Below are 17661 nucleotides of genomic sequence, written 5' to 3'. Positions count from 1 at the left end.
GGAAGGTAAGGGTTTAAAAAAAACTTTTTTAAAGATTACCAACTGTAGACTTACAGATAATAAAAAGATCTAAATTCAGATTCAGAGATATGGCAGCTGGATTTTTTTTATTTGCCAAAAGCTAGTTCTTAGATTGGTTTCATGTGTGATGGCTGAAATCAGCAAAGGCAGTATACCTGTAAGTATCTATTTACTGTTATTGTGACTAACATTATTAATAATTACAATTTTGTATTAGCATATAATCTTCACTTTTCAAGATACTATTTGTATTCCTGTATCATAACTATGATCATAAATTCATAGATTAATTCAAATTAGTAGGATCATTCTTGGACTGCAAGAACTGACAAAAAGGGAAATTAGATAACAGTTTGCAGTATTTGTAAGAATCTTGCATTCATTAGGATAGTTAAATTGTATCCATCTGCTTGTGAAAACAGCCTTAGTACAAAATATAAAACAATAGAGCTTGTGGAAAACATTCTAGTTTGTACTTTGTAGAGAGACATCTTTAACAGAAAGAAAGAACTTCTCTTTGTTAGCTTTCTATCTTAGAAAAAGATCTGATGTTCTAGGAGTTCATACTAGTAGGTATATTTACCTTGGGGTCTGTGAACTTGTAGTTTGTTTTTTAAAAATATAACTATCTTAATATGATTGGTTTCCTTTATAATTTTTTTTCTCTGTATTTTATTTTATGCATTTAGAGCCATTATTCTGCATAGTCCTTGGGCTCCTTTAGATGGCAAAGGGGCTCATGACAAAAAATGTCCAGAACCTTTCTTCTAGTGTTATTGGAAACATAGGAATCCATCCCTAAATTTAATGGAGTTAAACTTTCTCTTTTCTCCCTTTGCTTCCATTCTAGCAAAAGTACTGATGAGCAGGAAAATTACCTAGGGGGAGTAAAAGGGTCTGAATAATACACACATTGGATCATCCATCTCCGGAAAGTTGTTGGGGTTTGGCCAAGTCCTCACATATCATTTACATAGATTAACCTGAGGAGAAATTAATAAAGGGCCTTCTTTCCCTTTTTGTGGGATTCTTAGAGGAAAGGGACCTTACCCAAGAGTTAAGGATGGAGTTGGAAATAAAAAATCAAGTTCCTGAATCCCATGTTAAGTGGAAGAGGAGATGGTAGCAAGATGGCTCTAAGGCTTTAGGTAAAGATAGCCTTACTTTCTTTTCTTCAATTAGGAGCTATTGGGAAAGGATATTGTGGAATTCTGCCATCATGAAGACCAGCAGCTCCTAAGAGACAGTTTCCAACAGGTAATTCTTTTATGCTTACTTTGATTCAGATTGGAATAGACATTCTTGCTATGGAATTCATTCATTCATTGAACTGTTATTTACTGAGCCACCTACTTTGTGCAAGGCACTTTAATTTCACTTGTTTAAATATATGCGATTTCAGATATTTGTATTTAGAGATTAGGGTAAAATTCAGTTGGGCCCCCATATACATTCGAAGATCTGTTGAGCACCTGAGAACACCTGCAGACTCCATGTATATGTGTTCTCGGAACTAGGAAAGGCATACAAATTTACCTACCTATATCTAATCTCAAAGAAGACCTAACTTGTTTTCATAGGATAATTCATCCATTGCTAAGTGGTTACTCTTGTTTATTGACTAAATTACTAAAGATCTCTAATGAAGAGGAAAGTGAGCTGGTCAGAGAATAATAACTATCTTCAAGTGTTTGAAAGGCCATGTTTTGGAAGAGAGATTAGATTTGTTTTGCTTCTTTTCAGAGGGGCAGAACTAGGAGTAATAAACAGAAGTTACCAAAAGGCAAATTTGTCCCAGAGACAAAGGGCAATCTGCTAAAAATTAGAGCTATCTGAAATAATGAGTTTCTCTTTAATGGAGGCTTTCAAGCCAAAATTGGTTGACCATTTATCAGATTCATTTTAGAAGAGTCTTGGTACATTGGGGTCAGACCAGGAAACCTCCAGAGCCTCTTCTGGCTCTGAGTTTTTACCATATGGAATGGATAAGAAATAAAAGAGGTTCTGTGGCTTCAGAGAAAATGCTTCCAATTGTTTTTTAAAGCAGAAAGGAGGACTAAAGTTATCATTGCTTTTGATGAATTTTCCTTGCAGAACTTCAGTGGACTCCTGATGCTTTTTGTCTCTCTTTTGTCTTTGCTCTAACAACAGAAATACATTGGTATCAGGAGGACAGAATCAATTGACTTTATGGAAACCATGCCCAGGTTCCTAAGGCTCTCAGGTTTGGGATGCCAGGCCATTTGCAGTGAAGGGCTAGATTTCTTCAGTTGTTTCTTTTGGAGAGCTAATAATGCTTTCCATGGCTTAAAAGGGCTTACCATGACCCTTTCCTTGCTGTTCTTTGAAAGTATTTACTTCCTCTTTTGGCTCTAGTCATAATAGCCTTAAGAGTTTGGGGCCTTGCAGAGAAACATACTCTGCTTATTTCTATATTTTTCAGCTACTTACTGGTTCTATCTGGAACAATCAGAACATTTTCAAGTTGTGACAGCTTCAGTCTTGCTATTTTCCCTTAAAGAGAATGGCTGTATTTTGTCATTTTGTCCCCATTATGTTAAGATGGGAAGCTAAGAGCTGGGAGCAAGAGAGTGCCAGGGTATCATTAATAAGTGCACAGTCTAAGGCTTCAGGCTACTCTCATTAATTAGTCAAAACTGAAGGCCCACTACTTGCAGAGCCTTGCCACTTGGTAAGTGTCTAGTCTAATGGGAGTACAGTATGCTCGCACACACCTCCAGTCTTAACACTGGTGCAGCAACATCTTAGATTTGTTCCCTTCCCTCCATTTATCAACCCTTAGCCATATTCGGAACCTCCTCACCTCTTGCCTGGACTGTTACAGCAACCTTGTAGTTGGATTCCTGACTTCTCAGTTCTCCCTTCTCTAGCCATTCTCCAACAGCTGCTAGCCTAGTCTTGAAACATGTCACTCCCCTGCTCAGGAGCCTTTAGTAGTCTCCTGGATCAAATAGAAGTTTGCTAAGCTCTTTGTCATCTGGCTCCAGCCTGCCTTCCTAGTCTTCTTTTATATGATTTCCCCCTTGTACTCTTCTGTTCTAGTCAAACAGCCCAACTTGTTCCCGAATTCAGTGTTCCACTCTGTTTCTTTGCTCTCATTTAGGCTGGCCCCTATTCCTGCTATCTCCCCATCCTCACCTGGAGGTTTTCTGTAGGAGGTGGCAAGATTCTAGAGAAAATCCTTAGCTTATTTCAACACTTGCCCAGGTGCCATCTCCTACAGACCATTTCCTGTTCTCCCTATTTTTGGTTGCCCTCTCCCTTCTCATATATATATATATATATATATCTGTTTATATATTCTATCACCCTGATGTAATGTGAATTCCTGGAGTGTAGGAATATTTTTTATATGTATCACCAGCATGATGCCTTGCACATTGGAGGCACTTAATAAATGCTTATTGAGCTGCATTATAATCTACCCAGTGCAGATTAATGTAGAGGGGGTCTAGGGGTGGCTAGATGGCTCAGTGGATAGAGAGCTGGGCCTGGAAATCGCTTCAATCTGGGCTCAGACACTTCCTAGCTGGGTGACCCTGAGCAAGTCACTCAACCCCCATTGCTTAGCCCTTACTGTTCTTCTGCCTTGGAATCAACACACAATATAAATTCCAAGACAGAAGGTAAGAGGTTTTTTTGTTTTATTTATTTTTTTTCCAGTTGTTTATTTTAAAGAAAAGGGGACAGGGACAGCTATGTGGCTCTGTGGACAGAGATAAAGATGGATTCAAATCTGGCCTCAGATACTTCCTAGCTGTGTGACCCTGAACAAAACACTTAACCTCAATTGCTTAGCCCTTACTAAGCCATTCTGCTTTAGAACTGATATTTAGTATCAATTTTAAGACAGAAGGTAAGGGTTTAAAAAAAAAAGAGAGGTTCTGGTATCTCTAGAACAGAGGTGGGGCTGGGGTTGGGGATATGAGTCAGTATTTGTTCAGCCCATTTCCTTTGGTTGGGGTCCCACTGACATGGTAAAAACTCTTCCAGGTGGTGAAATTAAAAGGCCAGGTTCTGTCTGTCATGTTCCGGTTCCGGTCCAAGAACCATGAGTGGCTCTGGATGAGAACCAGCTCCTTTACCTTCCAGAACCCCTACTCAGATGAGATTGAGTACATCATCTGTACCAACACCAGCGTGAAGTAGGTACCACTGAAGGCACTTCTGGTGCACCTGGATTCTCCAGCCTAACCAGGGCTAAGCCCCACCCTTTCTTCTCCCTCCCTCCCTCTTCCCCAATACTCAAGAACACTAAGCTTGAGTCTTCACCTTCTTATTCTCTGCAGGATTTGGGGCCACTGGCGGAGGGAGAGACATGGCAAATCTGGATTGATTTCAGTTAGAGGGAGCTTTAATAGAACACGACATATTTCACTGTCTCTCTTTCTCTGATACCTTTGTTTTGACCAAGGAGCCAGAATGTGGAAGTAGGGGAAATGAACAAAGTTTTTTCTTTCTGCTATTACCTGTAATTATAATGTTAATTACAGGCACCGAAGGAGAGGACACTTATCCCAATTTTATTTTTCACTTGTTTCTAGGAATGATTCTCTTTCTTTTTAATCACTCTGAATCACTCTCCTTTCCCTATCACCTCCCCCAGACCCCGTTTTCCCCTACTTAGAACCCTTCCCCAAGACCAAACCAGTCCTGTATTACAACTCTTTGATTCCTTCCTTTCATCTTGTCTTCTTTTCCTTAGAGTCTTTTTTCCTCTAACTTGCCTGCTTTTCTTTTATTTTTCATCTAATCTACCTCTTTGGCCTAGATCAGGTCACTAACCCATATCTTTATGACTAGATTGAGTAATAAACTAGCATTGTGAATACTAATCAGAGATCAGGGTCAACTAATTTAGGGATTTATTAAAGATAGTCAAATAATTTCTAATCAACTCAGTGTAACAAAGAACAGACCAACCCTGATGTACTTCCCTTTTGCCTTTACTTAACTTTACTGTCTTGGGATTACTGTGATCAAGGGTACTATAGTTTTTTTCTTGGGTTCCATGGATAATATTACAAGGTATTGGTGACTGGTTCATTCTTGTTCATTCAGTGAAAATGAGAAGGATCCAAGTGCCTGGGACTTTGGCTTTTCTCATCTTTCCTCTTTAAATTTATAATCTTTTTTTTTTTTAAGAGAAGCAATTTGGCATATTTTACCATCTTTTTCTGTGCCTTTATTTTTTGTCAGAGAGTTAGAATATCTAAGAAACAGGAATATAGTTTTTCCTGCTGATAACTTCAACATTATGCTATTTACGAAGATGACACTTTTGGTAGGGGGATGAGGGTAAGTGTTGGAATAAAACTTTTAGGGATTCATTCATCATAAGGGAGAAGCTTACCATATACTTCTGAGCTATGGAAGGGGCCAGGCACTAAGATTGCTTCTAGGCACATAATATATGTATATTAACTTGGCTAGACAAGGTTGGTGATGACAGTAGCAGAGAAAGCCTCAGTGCCTATTTTGTGTGAATTAAGTTCAGGTCACCAAATAATTAACAGCTGAAATTTATAAAGCATTTTCAGGTTGGCAGAGTGCTTCCATATGTTATTTCATTTTATTTTTTTCAATAAGCTGGTGAAGTAGGCAGCTACTTTAGGCATTCTTTAATTTATAGATGAGGAAATTAAATTCAGAGGAGTTAAATGACTTGTTAATGGTCTTAATGATTAAGTTCAGACCAAGGTTTCTTCAGACTCCAAGTCCAGTACTCTCTTCTACCCCTGCTATGACATATTTCTATTTTGAAAGTGTGATTCCTATAGGTTTACGTCCATTCCTCATACTTTCATGGTCTGTAACCAGAGTACTAAAGATACTGTTAGTTGTTGGTCTATGTGAGCGAGAAGCTATTCTATAATTTTTTTTAACAGTGAAAGGGAAGGGTGCTCAAAATCCATGGTATCATACCAGTTGCTATGGAATAGCAAATGAAACCCTTTTGCTCTTCCTATATCAGCCCTTCCTTTGCTAGTAGACACACAGGGACAGAATTTATAGCATTTGTCTCAAGGTCTAGCTGTTGCTTCTTAGTATATGGTACAGATGATTTTACCTGACTTAATACTGCTTCCTCCCTCCACTCCTCATGCTTAGGTGTAATAATACATCTATATATTCATTATGGTTTCTGGCTTAAATGATTTTCAGACCTCTGATGTTTTTATTATTGCTCTCCACCACCCCTTGAAAGTAATTGGCTCCTTTTACAATCAATTGAGTACCAATTGAGTACCAATCAAAGATTTGACAATAATCTATTAGAGAGTCAATATTTTTCATTGTTTTGAAACATGATCACTTAAGACTGGATATGTCTTTTCTGGTGGCCATATTGAAGGGTAGACTTATCATATTTTGGCATATGTGCCAATAAACAAAATAAGTTTATCTATGGGAGGAGAATGGAGGAGAGCATTGGAAAGATTTAACCCTATAGAATAAAAGTGACTTTTGTCCTTTGTGATATTCTGTAGTGTTTTATTGTTCCTTAATTTTCAGTTTAGTGAGAAGAATCTCTCAAGGACAATCTTTCGCTGTCTAGATATATAGTATATTTCATGTAGCAGATTCTACTTCTAGGCCAGAATAAAAAGCAATCTCATTTATTCCAGAGGATTTGAGCATAGTCATGCATTTGCCAACATCTTCTAGTCATATAGAGCTTACAGGTTTGTCCTCTGCTGATAGTTAAAGTTGAATAAGACTTGAACAATAGACTCTTATTCTTAATCTGTGATTGAACAAGAACAAAAAGCCCAACAGTGCAGGGTCAGAGGTTTCTGAGACCTCTCTCCAGGAGATTTTCTTAACATCACATCTAATCTACCCTTGGACTGCGAACAAAGAAGAATATATGACTGTAAAAAAGAAATCCAGTGACCCATGTCCTTCTACATTGTAGTACTCAGAAGAAAATAGCAGGAATAGGAAAAGTAGGAAATGGAGTCCAGGGTTGATAGGATTATCTTAGATATTTAGTTTACATGCTATAGAATAGTCATTGGTTCCTGGCTTCAAAGAGCTTATATGATGGGGAAAAGAAGTGACATCCAAAATCAACAAAAAATTTTCAAGCAAAGCATTGAAAGGAAAAAGGGTTAGGCAAGTATTTATTAGAGTTTTTTAGGGTGTAAAGCTATGTATTTATGTTCTTACTTGCCCATGTGATTTCTGTGTGATCCCTTCTGTAGTCAGAATCCATATCAAATAATTAGTATATAAAGATTTATGAACAAACATCAGATTTCTCTCTCTTTTTCTGTCCTCTTACCCATTCCCTCTCTATCACAAAATTGTTTTCAGGAACTCCAACCAAGAGCAACGTCCCACATTGTCCAACTCAATCCAAAGGCCACAGCTGGGCCCTGCCGCTAATCTGCCCCTGGAGATGGGTTCTGGGCAGCTGGCACCTAGGTAAGAAATAGTAGGTGCAGGGAGGGGACAATTTGGTGAATAAACTTGTGAGCATCTCAGGGTGTTAGTTTTTTCATCTGTTGGATGGGAGAATTTGGTTCAGTTCTAGGTCTGTGTTCCTAGGATCCTCGTTAGACTATTTTGTCATTCACCCTTTTTTACTCTGTAGGCAGCAACAGCAAACAGAGCTTGATGTGGTGACAGGAAGAGAGGGATTGGCCAGCTATAATCATTCACAGGTAAGTCAGGCAGTGGCCGGTCAGTCCTTTTCACAAAGGAGATGCAGAGGAACAGCAGCCAGTCCGGGGAACATCAGATGCTGTTTCTCTTGTCCTTCTGATCCAGTAACAGAAGCTTTTGCTGCCTAGTTAGTGAAGGCCAGGAATTCTGGTGGGAATTGCAGAAATCACTTTTGGAAGAACTGAGGTTCTAGATTTAGAACTGACTTTTGTTTCCTCTGATTCCTGTTTTGATAATGTGTGAATAGTTTCATTAGATCTTATCCTTCCACAGATATCCCTGGTTACAATTGATCTACTTGTGGCTGCTTTCCTTGTTCCTTCCATAGGCCTTCCTTGAAGGTCTCTTGGGCCTGAAATAGGATCCTCCTCTCCTCCCTCTCTTAGAATCCTTAGCTTCTTTCATTACTCACCCAGGTACCACTTGCTATGGGAAGCCTTTTCTAACACCCTCACCTGTTGAGTACTTTTTCTCACCTTACATTAGATTATATTTAATTGTCTCTTTAAATCATGTAATCTCTTTGTAGAATATAAACTCTTGAGGGCAGCAGCCATTTTTCTTTTTATCTTAAGTCTTTTGCACATTTGAATTGGATTGAATTAGTCATAGTTCCCTCCGAGACTTGATAAAGGGAAAACTATGCATAATTTATAAGACTGGACCTCCTTCAATGAATATTATTTTATTTGGGCCAAGCCTTTCTCCTATACAATGTATTCACTTATTCAACAAATATTTTTTGAGCACCACGTTCAAAGCATTGTTTTTCCAAAATTTTTATTATGAACCTGACAAACATCAGCAAACAAGAACGTTTTACTGTATAAAGAACAAAAAAAAAGATTTGTATATGAAATCTTTTTTATACAGACTTCCTTTAAAAGCATCTATTAAATATAACAGAGTAGTATTTAACTTTTTTCCAATTACATGTAGAAACAATTTTTGACAGTGGTTATCTGACATTTTGCAATTCAGATTCTTTCTCTCTTCCCCTCTCCCTGGCTCCCCTCTCTAAGCAATACATATTAACAGATTAGTATTAATGTTTTTAACAAAGCATTGTATTAAGGATTGATGGAGATAGAAAGAATTTGTTTCTTGACCCATTTTCAGTAGGGAAGCAGTAGTAGGGGGAGATGTGATAGTCATATAACCACATTGCCTACTCAAAGTATAACAGTCCGAACTGCAGCTGTTACATAAAGTTTTCCTTAGTGGGTTTGGGCTTGAGAAGGAGAAAGGAGTTGGAGAAAATGGGTGATAAATTAAGAGACACAGACAAGTTAATTGAAATGGGGAGCGGTGCTGACCCCTGATAATATTTTCCTTAGAAAAATAATTAAAGAAAAATATGAGAAATAAGAGAACACATGGAAGTAAGAATTCCGAGATAGAAATAAGGAAAAGAGAATCAAAGTGATCAAGCAGGAGAATAGAGATCCAAGAGAGGGATCAGCAGCCGTTTCCCATATTTATTCTGGTGTTACATAACAAAGCATAGTTGATTCACATTGGATGCAATGGTAATGACACCAAACTTCTGGGTGTGATAACTTCAAACCTTCAAACTGGGAGCCAAATGTTAATGAGTTTGCCGTGAACAAAGGCAGCATGGCCAAGTCATTAGTCAGCTCACGAGTATCAGAGTCCAGCCATGTGTCTGATAATACAATATCCAAACATCATTCATATTTCTTAGATGTGAATATGCCTGGAATGCTACACAAAGTGTGATAAATGTGTAGTATGGATACAGAACACCTCTGAGAGTTCCAAGAAAAAAAACAAAAAATCCCATTTGGCTGAGGAGATTAGGAAAGGAGAAGGTGGTTTTTGAACTGGGCCTTGAAGAAGGTGAAGTAGGATTTTAATAGAGTTTGGAAGGGAAGTTAGTCCTTAGACACAGGGGATGGTGTGTACAAAGGCAGAAAGGGATTAAAGGGCCAGAATGGTTAGGGACAGTGAGTAATTCTGTGACATGGAAATCACTTTAAAAGACTGATATATATTAATTTAAGGTCGCCAAGGAATTCAGCTATGTAATTCCTAAATGAAAACTCAAGTCAGCAGTCAATCTTTTATGGAGTTTAATTACAACAGGAGGAAGAAAGGAATTAGAGATAGAGAGAGAGAAAAGGGAGAGAAGGGAATAGGGCTTAAATACCCCTTCTGTTTAGGCTGGGCCAAAAGGCCCAAGCCCTTAGATAGCTGGGGCAAAGAAAGGAGATCAGTCCCTATTACTCACGTGACCAAAATGGAGAAACAGTCTCAGAGGCCCCCACCTTCAGCTTCCTTCAGGGCAAGCTTCTCAGAGCACACTCCAACCACTCAGACAAACTCCTCAACCCCCCCTGAGTCTTCAGAGCCCTCTATCTTTAAGGAAACCATCCAAGTTCCCTCCCCTCAGTTCTCACATCTACCAATCACTGTCCATCAATTTCCCTGTGCCAATGGAGGCTCTAGCTTAACCCAGGACCGCCCAGAGGTCTCTGGCTTTGCACATGTCTGTTGAAGGTCATATTTTCAAATAATTAAATCTTTGATCCTTTGCTACAGCCCTTCCTAAATCTTGTTAACCTGAGTAGGGTAGAGATTGGAATAATTAAATTTTGATCTATGCTGCAGCCCTTCCTCAATCCTGTTAGGACTGAGTAGGGTGGAGATTGATTCCAAGTATCTCCATTGTATCAATTCTAAAATCAATCATGACTCAAAGAAATTCCTGTTCTATGCTTAAACATAGGTCAAAGTCCTTTCCATTGTTCAGCAAAAGGTTTCTGTCCTAAAGTAATCTTAAGAAGGGAGGAGGAGGAAACTCTCATGCCAATGGGGTTCACATTCCAATAGCCAAGACCCACTATCAATAGGAAATTTTTCAAGTATGAAATTTCCCAATGGTGAAATTTCCAACATTTATAAGTCTAAGAAATTTTGAGGTTTACATTCAGTTTGACCAGAAAGATTCTAGAGCTAGATTAAATGTAGAGGGCTTTAAAGAGTTGGCCAAGGAGTCTGGAGGTCATTTGACAGGTGACTGGGAACCATTGCAGATTTTTGAGAAAGACTAATGTAACTTGAACTATACATTATGAAGATTAAGCTGGAAGCAATACATAGCATGGATTAGAGCAGGGAAAGACTGGAATGCTTAATGTAATAGAGAATTTATAAGATACGGGTAATGAGGGCCTGAATTTGGAAGCTATGTGGTGGTTTAGGTTTTGGTGGAGGTATGGCCATGATGGATCAGGCCTCTAAAAATGTTTTATCTGGGACTTGGTATTCAGCAATCTGTATTGAGAATATCCTACATTAAATCCTTTAGGAGGCAATTTCTGGATAGCGTTTCCAGCCCAAGACTGGACAAATATATTATATCTAAGGAAAATAGAGCAAAAAAAAAAGAGCTCCTATAGATGTAAGAAATGTAAAACCATTCCAGGAAACATTGGTATGATTAGGATGATAAAGTTAAGAAAGATTTAATGGATTTGGTAGGTTTTAAGTAGGATTTGTAAAGTGTAAGGGTAGATGGACATCACTTGGCAAAGAGAAAGGAGAACATTTGGAAGCAGGGGAGCCCATAGGATCAGTAGACAGACTAATCCAAGAACAAGTCTTGGGCAATATCCAGGGAGTATGCCTAGGGAATTAGAGGGATTCAAGGAGAGAGCCATTAGTTAGAGGGACCTTGAAACTCATACTGAAAAATTGAGATTTTCTGACTATTATTACTCTTCAAATGAGTGACTAAAATGATAATGAAATAGGAAAAAAACTAGGAAAATAGAGACATTTTGGAATTGATTATTCTGTCTGTGTTCTTGGCAGTATCTGGGGCCTTCCCTCATATCATGTTCGTTATTTAAGAGATTCTGAAGATTGAAGATGTTTAGGTGCCCATCTTAAAGAACATTGTATTAGTTAGATGAAAGGACCCTGCACTAATTCTGTCTCCAGTATAATTCACATCTCTCCATCTTTCTTTTTCCTAGGTCTCAGTCCAGCCTGGGACAGCCACAGGCCCAGAGCACAGCAAGTCCCTGGAGAAGTCAGATGGCCTTTTTGGTCAGGACAGAGACCCAAGGTTTGCTGAGATCTACCCCAACATTAGTGCAGGTGTGTACCCTTCCACCCTTTTCTAGTCTTCCCTATTGGAACCCTGGATGGCAGAGTGCATAAAGGAAAATCTGGGTTCAACTTTGGTGAATCATCTCTGACCCATCACCAGCTTCAGACTGGGCGGTCGCTGAATGACTCACACCTTTAGGCAGTTCTCTTAAGACTCTACCGACTGGCACTGGTTAACGTTCTTTCTACCAATGAAATCATAGACCTGGTCCTTGTCTTAGTTGTTAATTGCTTTCTATTTTCTCTTTATATATCATTTTCTCCAGTGAACTATAAGACACTTGTGGGCAGGAGCTGTTTCAGCTGAATATGTCAACTGACCCAATGCTTCACCTAGAATAACAACTTAGTTTGCTCTCCACCCCAACCCATATCCTCTCCCCATCAAGATTCCAACTTGAATTATTACTATTTTTTTTAAAGAAATCCTTCATTTCTGTCCTAGTAATAACTCCAGGGCAGAAGGGCAAGGACCAGTCAGTGCAGAGTTAAGTGAGTTAACCAGGGTTACACAGCCAGGAAGTGTCTGAGGCCAGATTTAAACCCAAGTCCTCCCAACATCAGGCCTGACACTCTCTCTATTGTGCTACCTAACCCTGTACAGCTTGAACTCTTGGTGGATCCAGATCTAGGCATTTGCAGTCTTCTTACCCATCACTCTCTTGTGACGTTGGAGGATATCTTGAACTTGCTAGTACAAGTCCCTGGGCAGTCACCTTACCCTATCCCTCTTCCTTTTCTTTACAGATCAGAATAAAGGCATCACTAGCAGCACTGTCCCAGCCAGTCAGCAGCTGTTCTCCCAGGGTAACACATTCCCACCAGTCCCCAGATCAACAGAGAACTTCAGGTGAGCTCTCCTGGTATGTGCTACTAGTCTTCTGAGGCAGGGGAGGTATTGGGACTGTAGTGCAGAGCCTGGAAGGAGGTAGTGTTGACAGTTCCACTTAAAAAGCCAGGATTTCCTTGTCCCCACTTTTTTTACCAGTCAGCAAAACCAAGGAGTTTGCATTGTCTCAGCACAAGGCCTAGCCCCTTCCCTCTCACTGTGCTCAAGAGCCCTTTGCGCATCTCTTACATGGTTTGTCTGTCTGTCTCTTTTCTAAATTCAAATGTCAGGTTATTTCTAGCACAAAGGAGAGGCCCAAGGTGATGAAATGTATTTGATTTCCCAGGTTTCTTTACCATTCCATCTTTCTACTACCTTATTCTCTTCTAGAAACAGCAGTCTGGTTCCTCCTGGGACCATTGTCCAACCACCAGCTTCTGCAGGGCAAATGCTGGCCCAGATCTCCCGCCACTCCAACCCTCCACAGGGCACAGCTCCTGCCTGGAACCCCAGCACCCGTCCTGGCTTCGTTGCCCAGGTACAGACTTCACCCCATTTCTTCCCCACCTGATGACTTTTTTTTTTGCCTTGTACTGTTGAGATAGAGTTATGGGAGGGAGCTAAGTTCTGAATTGGCAGTTTTGGGGTAGGGAAACGTTTTTCTTTCCTGAGTTGGCTTTGGAAGAAAGAGGAGATTTTTAGTGATGCTTCTCCTCTGCTTTGCTCATGGCCTGTCTGTGTAGCAGGTGGCCCCCCCACCAGCATCCAAGACCCGGTCCCCTCAGTTTGCTGTCAGCAACTTCCAGACGCCATCTTCCTTCAGCCCCATGTCTCTGGCAGGGACCCCCAGTGCATCGTCAGGTGCTGCTGCCTACCCCAGCCTCACCAGTCGGGCCTCCAGCTTTGGTGAGTCCCTAGAGGATAGGGAAAGGAGTTCTGGTGAGGGGATGCATGGAGGGAGAGGGTACCCATATCCTGTAGTTGGAGGGGTGACAGCCTAACTGAGGGGCAGCAAAATATCTTGGAAGGGACCCTGGGTGAAGTGGGAGGGCAGAGGCCTAGGTTTAAATCCTGTTAGGCAGTTGGAGAGTACAGGGGGTACAGAACCAAGAAAGACCTTAGTTCAGATTCAGCTACAGACACTAGCTGTGTGATCCTGGGCAAGTCCCCGAACCTTTGTTTGCTTCTTTCCTTATCTGCAAAATGGGTCTGATAATATCACCTACCCCTCAGGGTTGTTGTGAGGATCAACTGAGATTATGTCTGTAAAGCACTTAGTATAGTGCCTGGTGATCAACAGGTGCTGTTACACAAATGCTTATTCTCTTGTCCCTAATAATTGTGATTGTACTAAATCATTTAAATTCTCTCATCTTCAGTTTCCTTAACTGTAAAACAGGCATAGTCCTGCCCCCCCAATAGGATCAAATAAGATCCTATATAAGTAAAATATTATTAAAGTTTAATGTGTTCTAATATATGAGGGCAAATATCTATTAGGCAAAAGGATTATACCTCTAACAAAGCACTGGCTACATTTTTGGGAGTTGCCCTTTGCCTCTGTGGGGGGACTGTTGGCACTGATCCAGTTTACCAAAGGGTGGATTTCTCCTCAGCTACTGAGACTGGACAGCCCTCGGGGCAGTTTCAGGCCCGCACAGCAGAGGGAGTGAGTGTGTGGCCACAGTGGCCACAGGGGCAGCAGACCCACCACCGATCTGGCTCTGGGGATCAGCATGTGCAGCCACCACCACAGCAGCCCAGCCAGCCTGAAGTCTTCCAGGTGAGGGACTGGGGGGAGGCAGGAAAGAAACCACAGGGTAAAGGGGCCAGAGAGAATCAGGCAAGAAAGAATTGGGTGAAGGGGGAGTGATGACTCGAGCAGGAAGGTAGCCCTGGACCCTGTCACCCTAGACTCCCACAGCATGCAGGGCAATGGGAAAAGGGTGTGGCTCTAAGGAAGAGGAAGCTGGGTTGTCTCCGGGTTGTTGAGGACGTATACCACCCCACAGGAGCAAACCAAAGCAGGTTTAGACAAGTGTAGCACTAATCCTAACTATCCAGAGGTCTGGGCAGAGTGAATAGAGGGACTGGAACCAGGGGACATAGAGGAGGAGGAGGAGGAGGCTCTGTTAAGCACAAATTGTCAGAATAAAGAGGTGTTTGATAGAAAGGGATGAGTTTAGTAAGGCTACTTCAGATCATCTCCAAGAACAGAACAGCTCTGTAGGGAAGGGGAATAATTTTTTTTGCTCTTCTCCTAAGAACTGAACAAGAAGGAAGTGACTGAAAATATGATAGATGGGATTGGGGTTAGGGAATTGGGGATCAAGATAGCTCAGGAGAACAAAAATAATTTATGTGAGACCTGTTGGTGCTAGTGCGGATCTAGTGGGAGATTTCCTGGTGGATGTAAAGAACTGAATTTTAATATCTAATTTTATTCTTTTTTCTCCTTAGGAGATGTTGTCTATGTTGGGAGACCAGGGTAACACCTATAACAATGAAGAATTTCCTGATTTAACCATTTTTCCTTCTTTTTCAGAATAGAACTGTTGGGGTGAGGATTAGGGGGTGGGGAGAGAAATCACTTTTTGTTTTATAAAAACAAATCTTTCTGTAAACAGAATAAAGATCCTCTCCCTTCCCCTCCCTCACCCCCAAAATCCACCTCATGTTCCCCTTTGTTCCCCATTTCCACTGTCTTCCCTCTCCCTCCAGGTAGAATGGTCACAATCAATGGAATGGATTTTCAGGGCTCTTGAGAACCTTTGAAAATTGAGGCCAGACAAACTGGGGGATTTTCTCCCTATTTCTCCTGACAAGAGTTTTGTGCAGAGATGAAGCTTGGAGCATTACAGGCTGGAGACCTCCAAGTCCAACTGTAGACCTCTGGACACAGAGACCTCCAAGTCCAACTACAAAGTGATAATCATCTTGGATGCAGAGACTTTTTTAAATAAACTCTGAATTGGACCAGGATAGGGGTGGGGAAAAGGAGAAGTACCTCTGTGTATAAGGCCCAAGAAAGAGTGGGCATGTGGTTTTAGGAATGGACACAGGTAGTTTCTACTGTGTGAATAATTCCTCCAGAAACAAAGCTTGTGAGAGGGAGAGGGAGAGAGAGGGAGAGGGAGGGAGAGAGAGAGAGAGAGAGAATGAGAGAGAGAGAGAGACTGAGAGAATGAGAGAATGAGAGAGAGAGAGACAGAGAGAATGAGAGAGAGAGAGAGAGAATGTTGTTTCAAAATAAGTCCTAAAGTGTTAATTCCAGGTATTTCTGCTCCATATTGCAGCCAAAGTGTATTTAGATTAACTTCTTTGCTGTGTTCACATCTATGCCCAGCCAGTATGAGCAATTTTGTAGAGTGTTTTGTGTGGGCACCTTTCTCATTGAACATCACTAGTGACAAAATTGGGTCATTCTCACTGTTGGTGCTCCTCGTTTGGAGAGAACTTCAAGACATTATGGAAAATGGGCTCAGGTGCTAAACTTTTTTTTTTTTTAAGATACCCTAGACTCATGGTCACAAGGACTACAATGTGTTTTCTGTCAAAATTATACACTGTACCAGCACTATAAAGAAAATAACCACATGGAAACTCAACTTCTTGGTTTGACAGCCCAAGTAAGAGTCCCTTATCTATACTGGGCTTTGCACTTTGATAAAAAACTTCATCTCAAAAATAAGTTGTTTTCATCCCAACACCCCCGCCAGAACAGAAAAAAGTGACATTTTTCCTTGTTACTAGCACACAGATGGAAAATGGGTCTATAATGGGTAGGAACCCATATCAAATAAGGCTTCTTCACAATTAATGGAGCCATCTGGTTGAGGATATAGGGCTACTACTTTGGCTTTTTAGCCTTAGGCAACAAATGGTGAAGTGACATCAGTGTTCTTTTCTATTGCTCATGCCAGTTTTTAATTATGAGGCTGAGTTACTAAGGGCAAGATGTTTTTAATGTAGTTAGAGGTGTCTTGAAAACAGAGATGACCTAGGGGAGGGTGAGAGGGAATGTCATATTGACTTGGCCTCTCTTCTCCCCTTCCCTTCACCCTAGTACCAGACTGAAAAAGGACAGGGAGAAGGTGATAGTTTATTTTTTAAAAATCTTATGTGCGCACACACCCACACACTATACATACATTATATATATATATATATATATATATTTATATCACAATTTAAGAAGCCAAAAAGTTGAGTTTCCATTTGAATCTGTCTTTTGATAATCAATTATTTTTAAATGTGATTAGGACTATAATATTGTACAGTTATTGTAGGGTGTTGGGAGGGAGGGGGGAAAAAAGCTCTGGGGTTTTTTGTTCCTGCTTTTCCTTCAGGGTTTTATTTTCAATTGTGTTTATTTTTTCTTGTTGGCCATCCTTTGTTACTTGGCCTGTGTGTCAAGTCTCATGATGGCACAAATGATGTCATTATGTAGCAGAGATTTTAAAGCAAAGATATTTTTTTCCTTTTTAAAAACTCTTGTGTCTTGATTGTGACTATCCCATCCCTGCCCAAATTTCTCACTTAATGCCTCCTGCCAAGAAAGACACAAATGTTTTCTGTCACACAGAACATAGGTTAGCCCTAACCAAAAATGCACATACTGAGACATTGAAGGAAAACACCTCTCCAAATGAGATGCTTATATGATCTATATTTTAAAAAATCACAGGATTGTGATAACTCATCTACTTTTTTGGCCTCCTGATCTTGCTACCTTCAAGAGGTGAAGGGGAGGGGAGGGTCTCTATATAGCAAAGAGTTCCAAGGAGAAGGGGAGGGCCCTAGACCCCAGAGGAAAAGGGTATTTCCATTAGCCTCTGCCTCAAAATATCCTGGTCCTTTGATGAAAAGAAAGTAAGTACTGGGGAAATAGGCTGTCCTGTCTAGCACAAATTGAAGCAACTGAACACTTCGAACTGCTGGGGAATCTAGGGCTGGAATCCAGCCGTCTTGGGGAAAAGAAA

General features: G+C 40.5%; 1 protein-coding gene across 4 annotated transcripts in view; it reads left to right on the top strand.

The window, feature by feature from the left end:
• ARNT (aryl hydrocarbon receptor nuclear translocator) overlaps window positions 1–17170 on the top strand; it is a 59302-nt gene extending 42132 nt beyond the window's left edge. For 2 of the 4 annotated variants that reach the window (XM_007485391.3, XM_007485389.3), the window contains 10 exons: window positions 1204–1278; window positions 4036–4187; window positions 7363–7473; window positions 7643–7712; window positions 11715–11838; window positions 12598–12700; window positions 13070–13217; window positions 13426–13585; window positions 14296–14462; window positions 15140–17170. In XM_007485391.3, coding sequence (XP_007485453.1) covers window positions 1204–1278; window positions 4036–4187; window positions 7363–7473; window positions 7643–7712; window positions 11715–11838; window positions 12598–12700; window positions 13070–13217; window positions 13426–13585; window positions 14296–14462; window positions 15140–15229 — 1200 coding nt within the window. In that variant the 3' untranslated portion in view covers window positions 15230–17170. Of the gene's footprint in view, window positions 1–1203; window positions 1279–4035; window positions 4188–7362; window positions 7474–7642; window positions 7713–11714; window positions 11839–12597; window positions 12701–13069; window positions 13218–13422; window positions 13586–14295; window positions 14463–15139 lie in introns of all 4 variants that reach the window. The other 2 variants (XM_007485390.3, XM_007485388.3) reach the window with 1 other exon arrangement.
• The last annotated feature ends 491 nt before the right edge of the window (window positions 17171–17661 follow it).

The sequence above is a fragment of the Monodelphis domestica genome, chromosome 2 (assembly GCF_027887165.1).
Source record: "Monodelphis domestica isolate mMonDom1 chromosome 2, mMonDom1.pri, whole genome shotgun sequence".
In the NCBI taxonomy this organism is placed as follows: Eukaryota; Metazoa; Chordata; class Mammalia; order Didelphimorphia; family Didelphidae; genus Monodelphis; species Monodelphis domestica.
The sequence above is the reverse complement of the archived record's forward strand: the minus strand, read 5'-3'. Positions and strand labels throughout refer to the sequence as shown.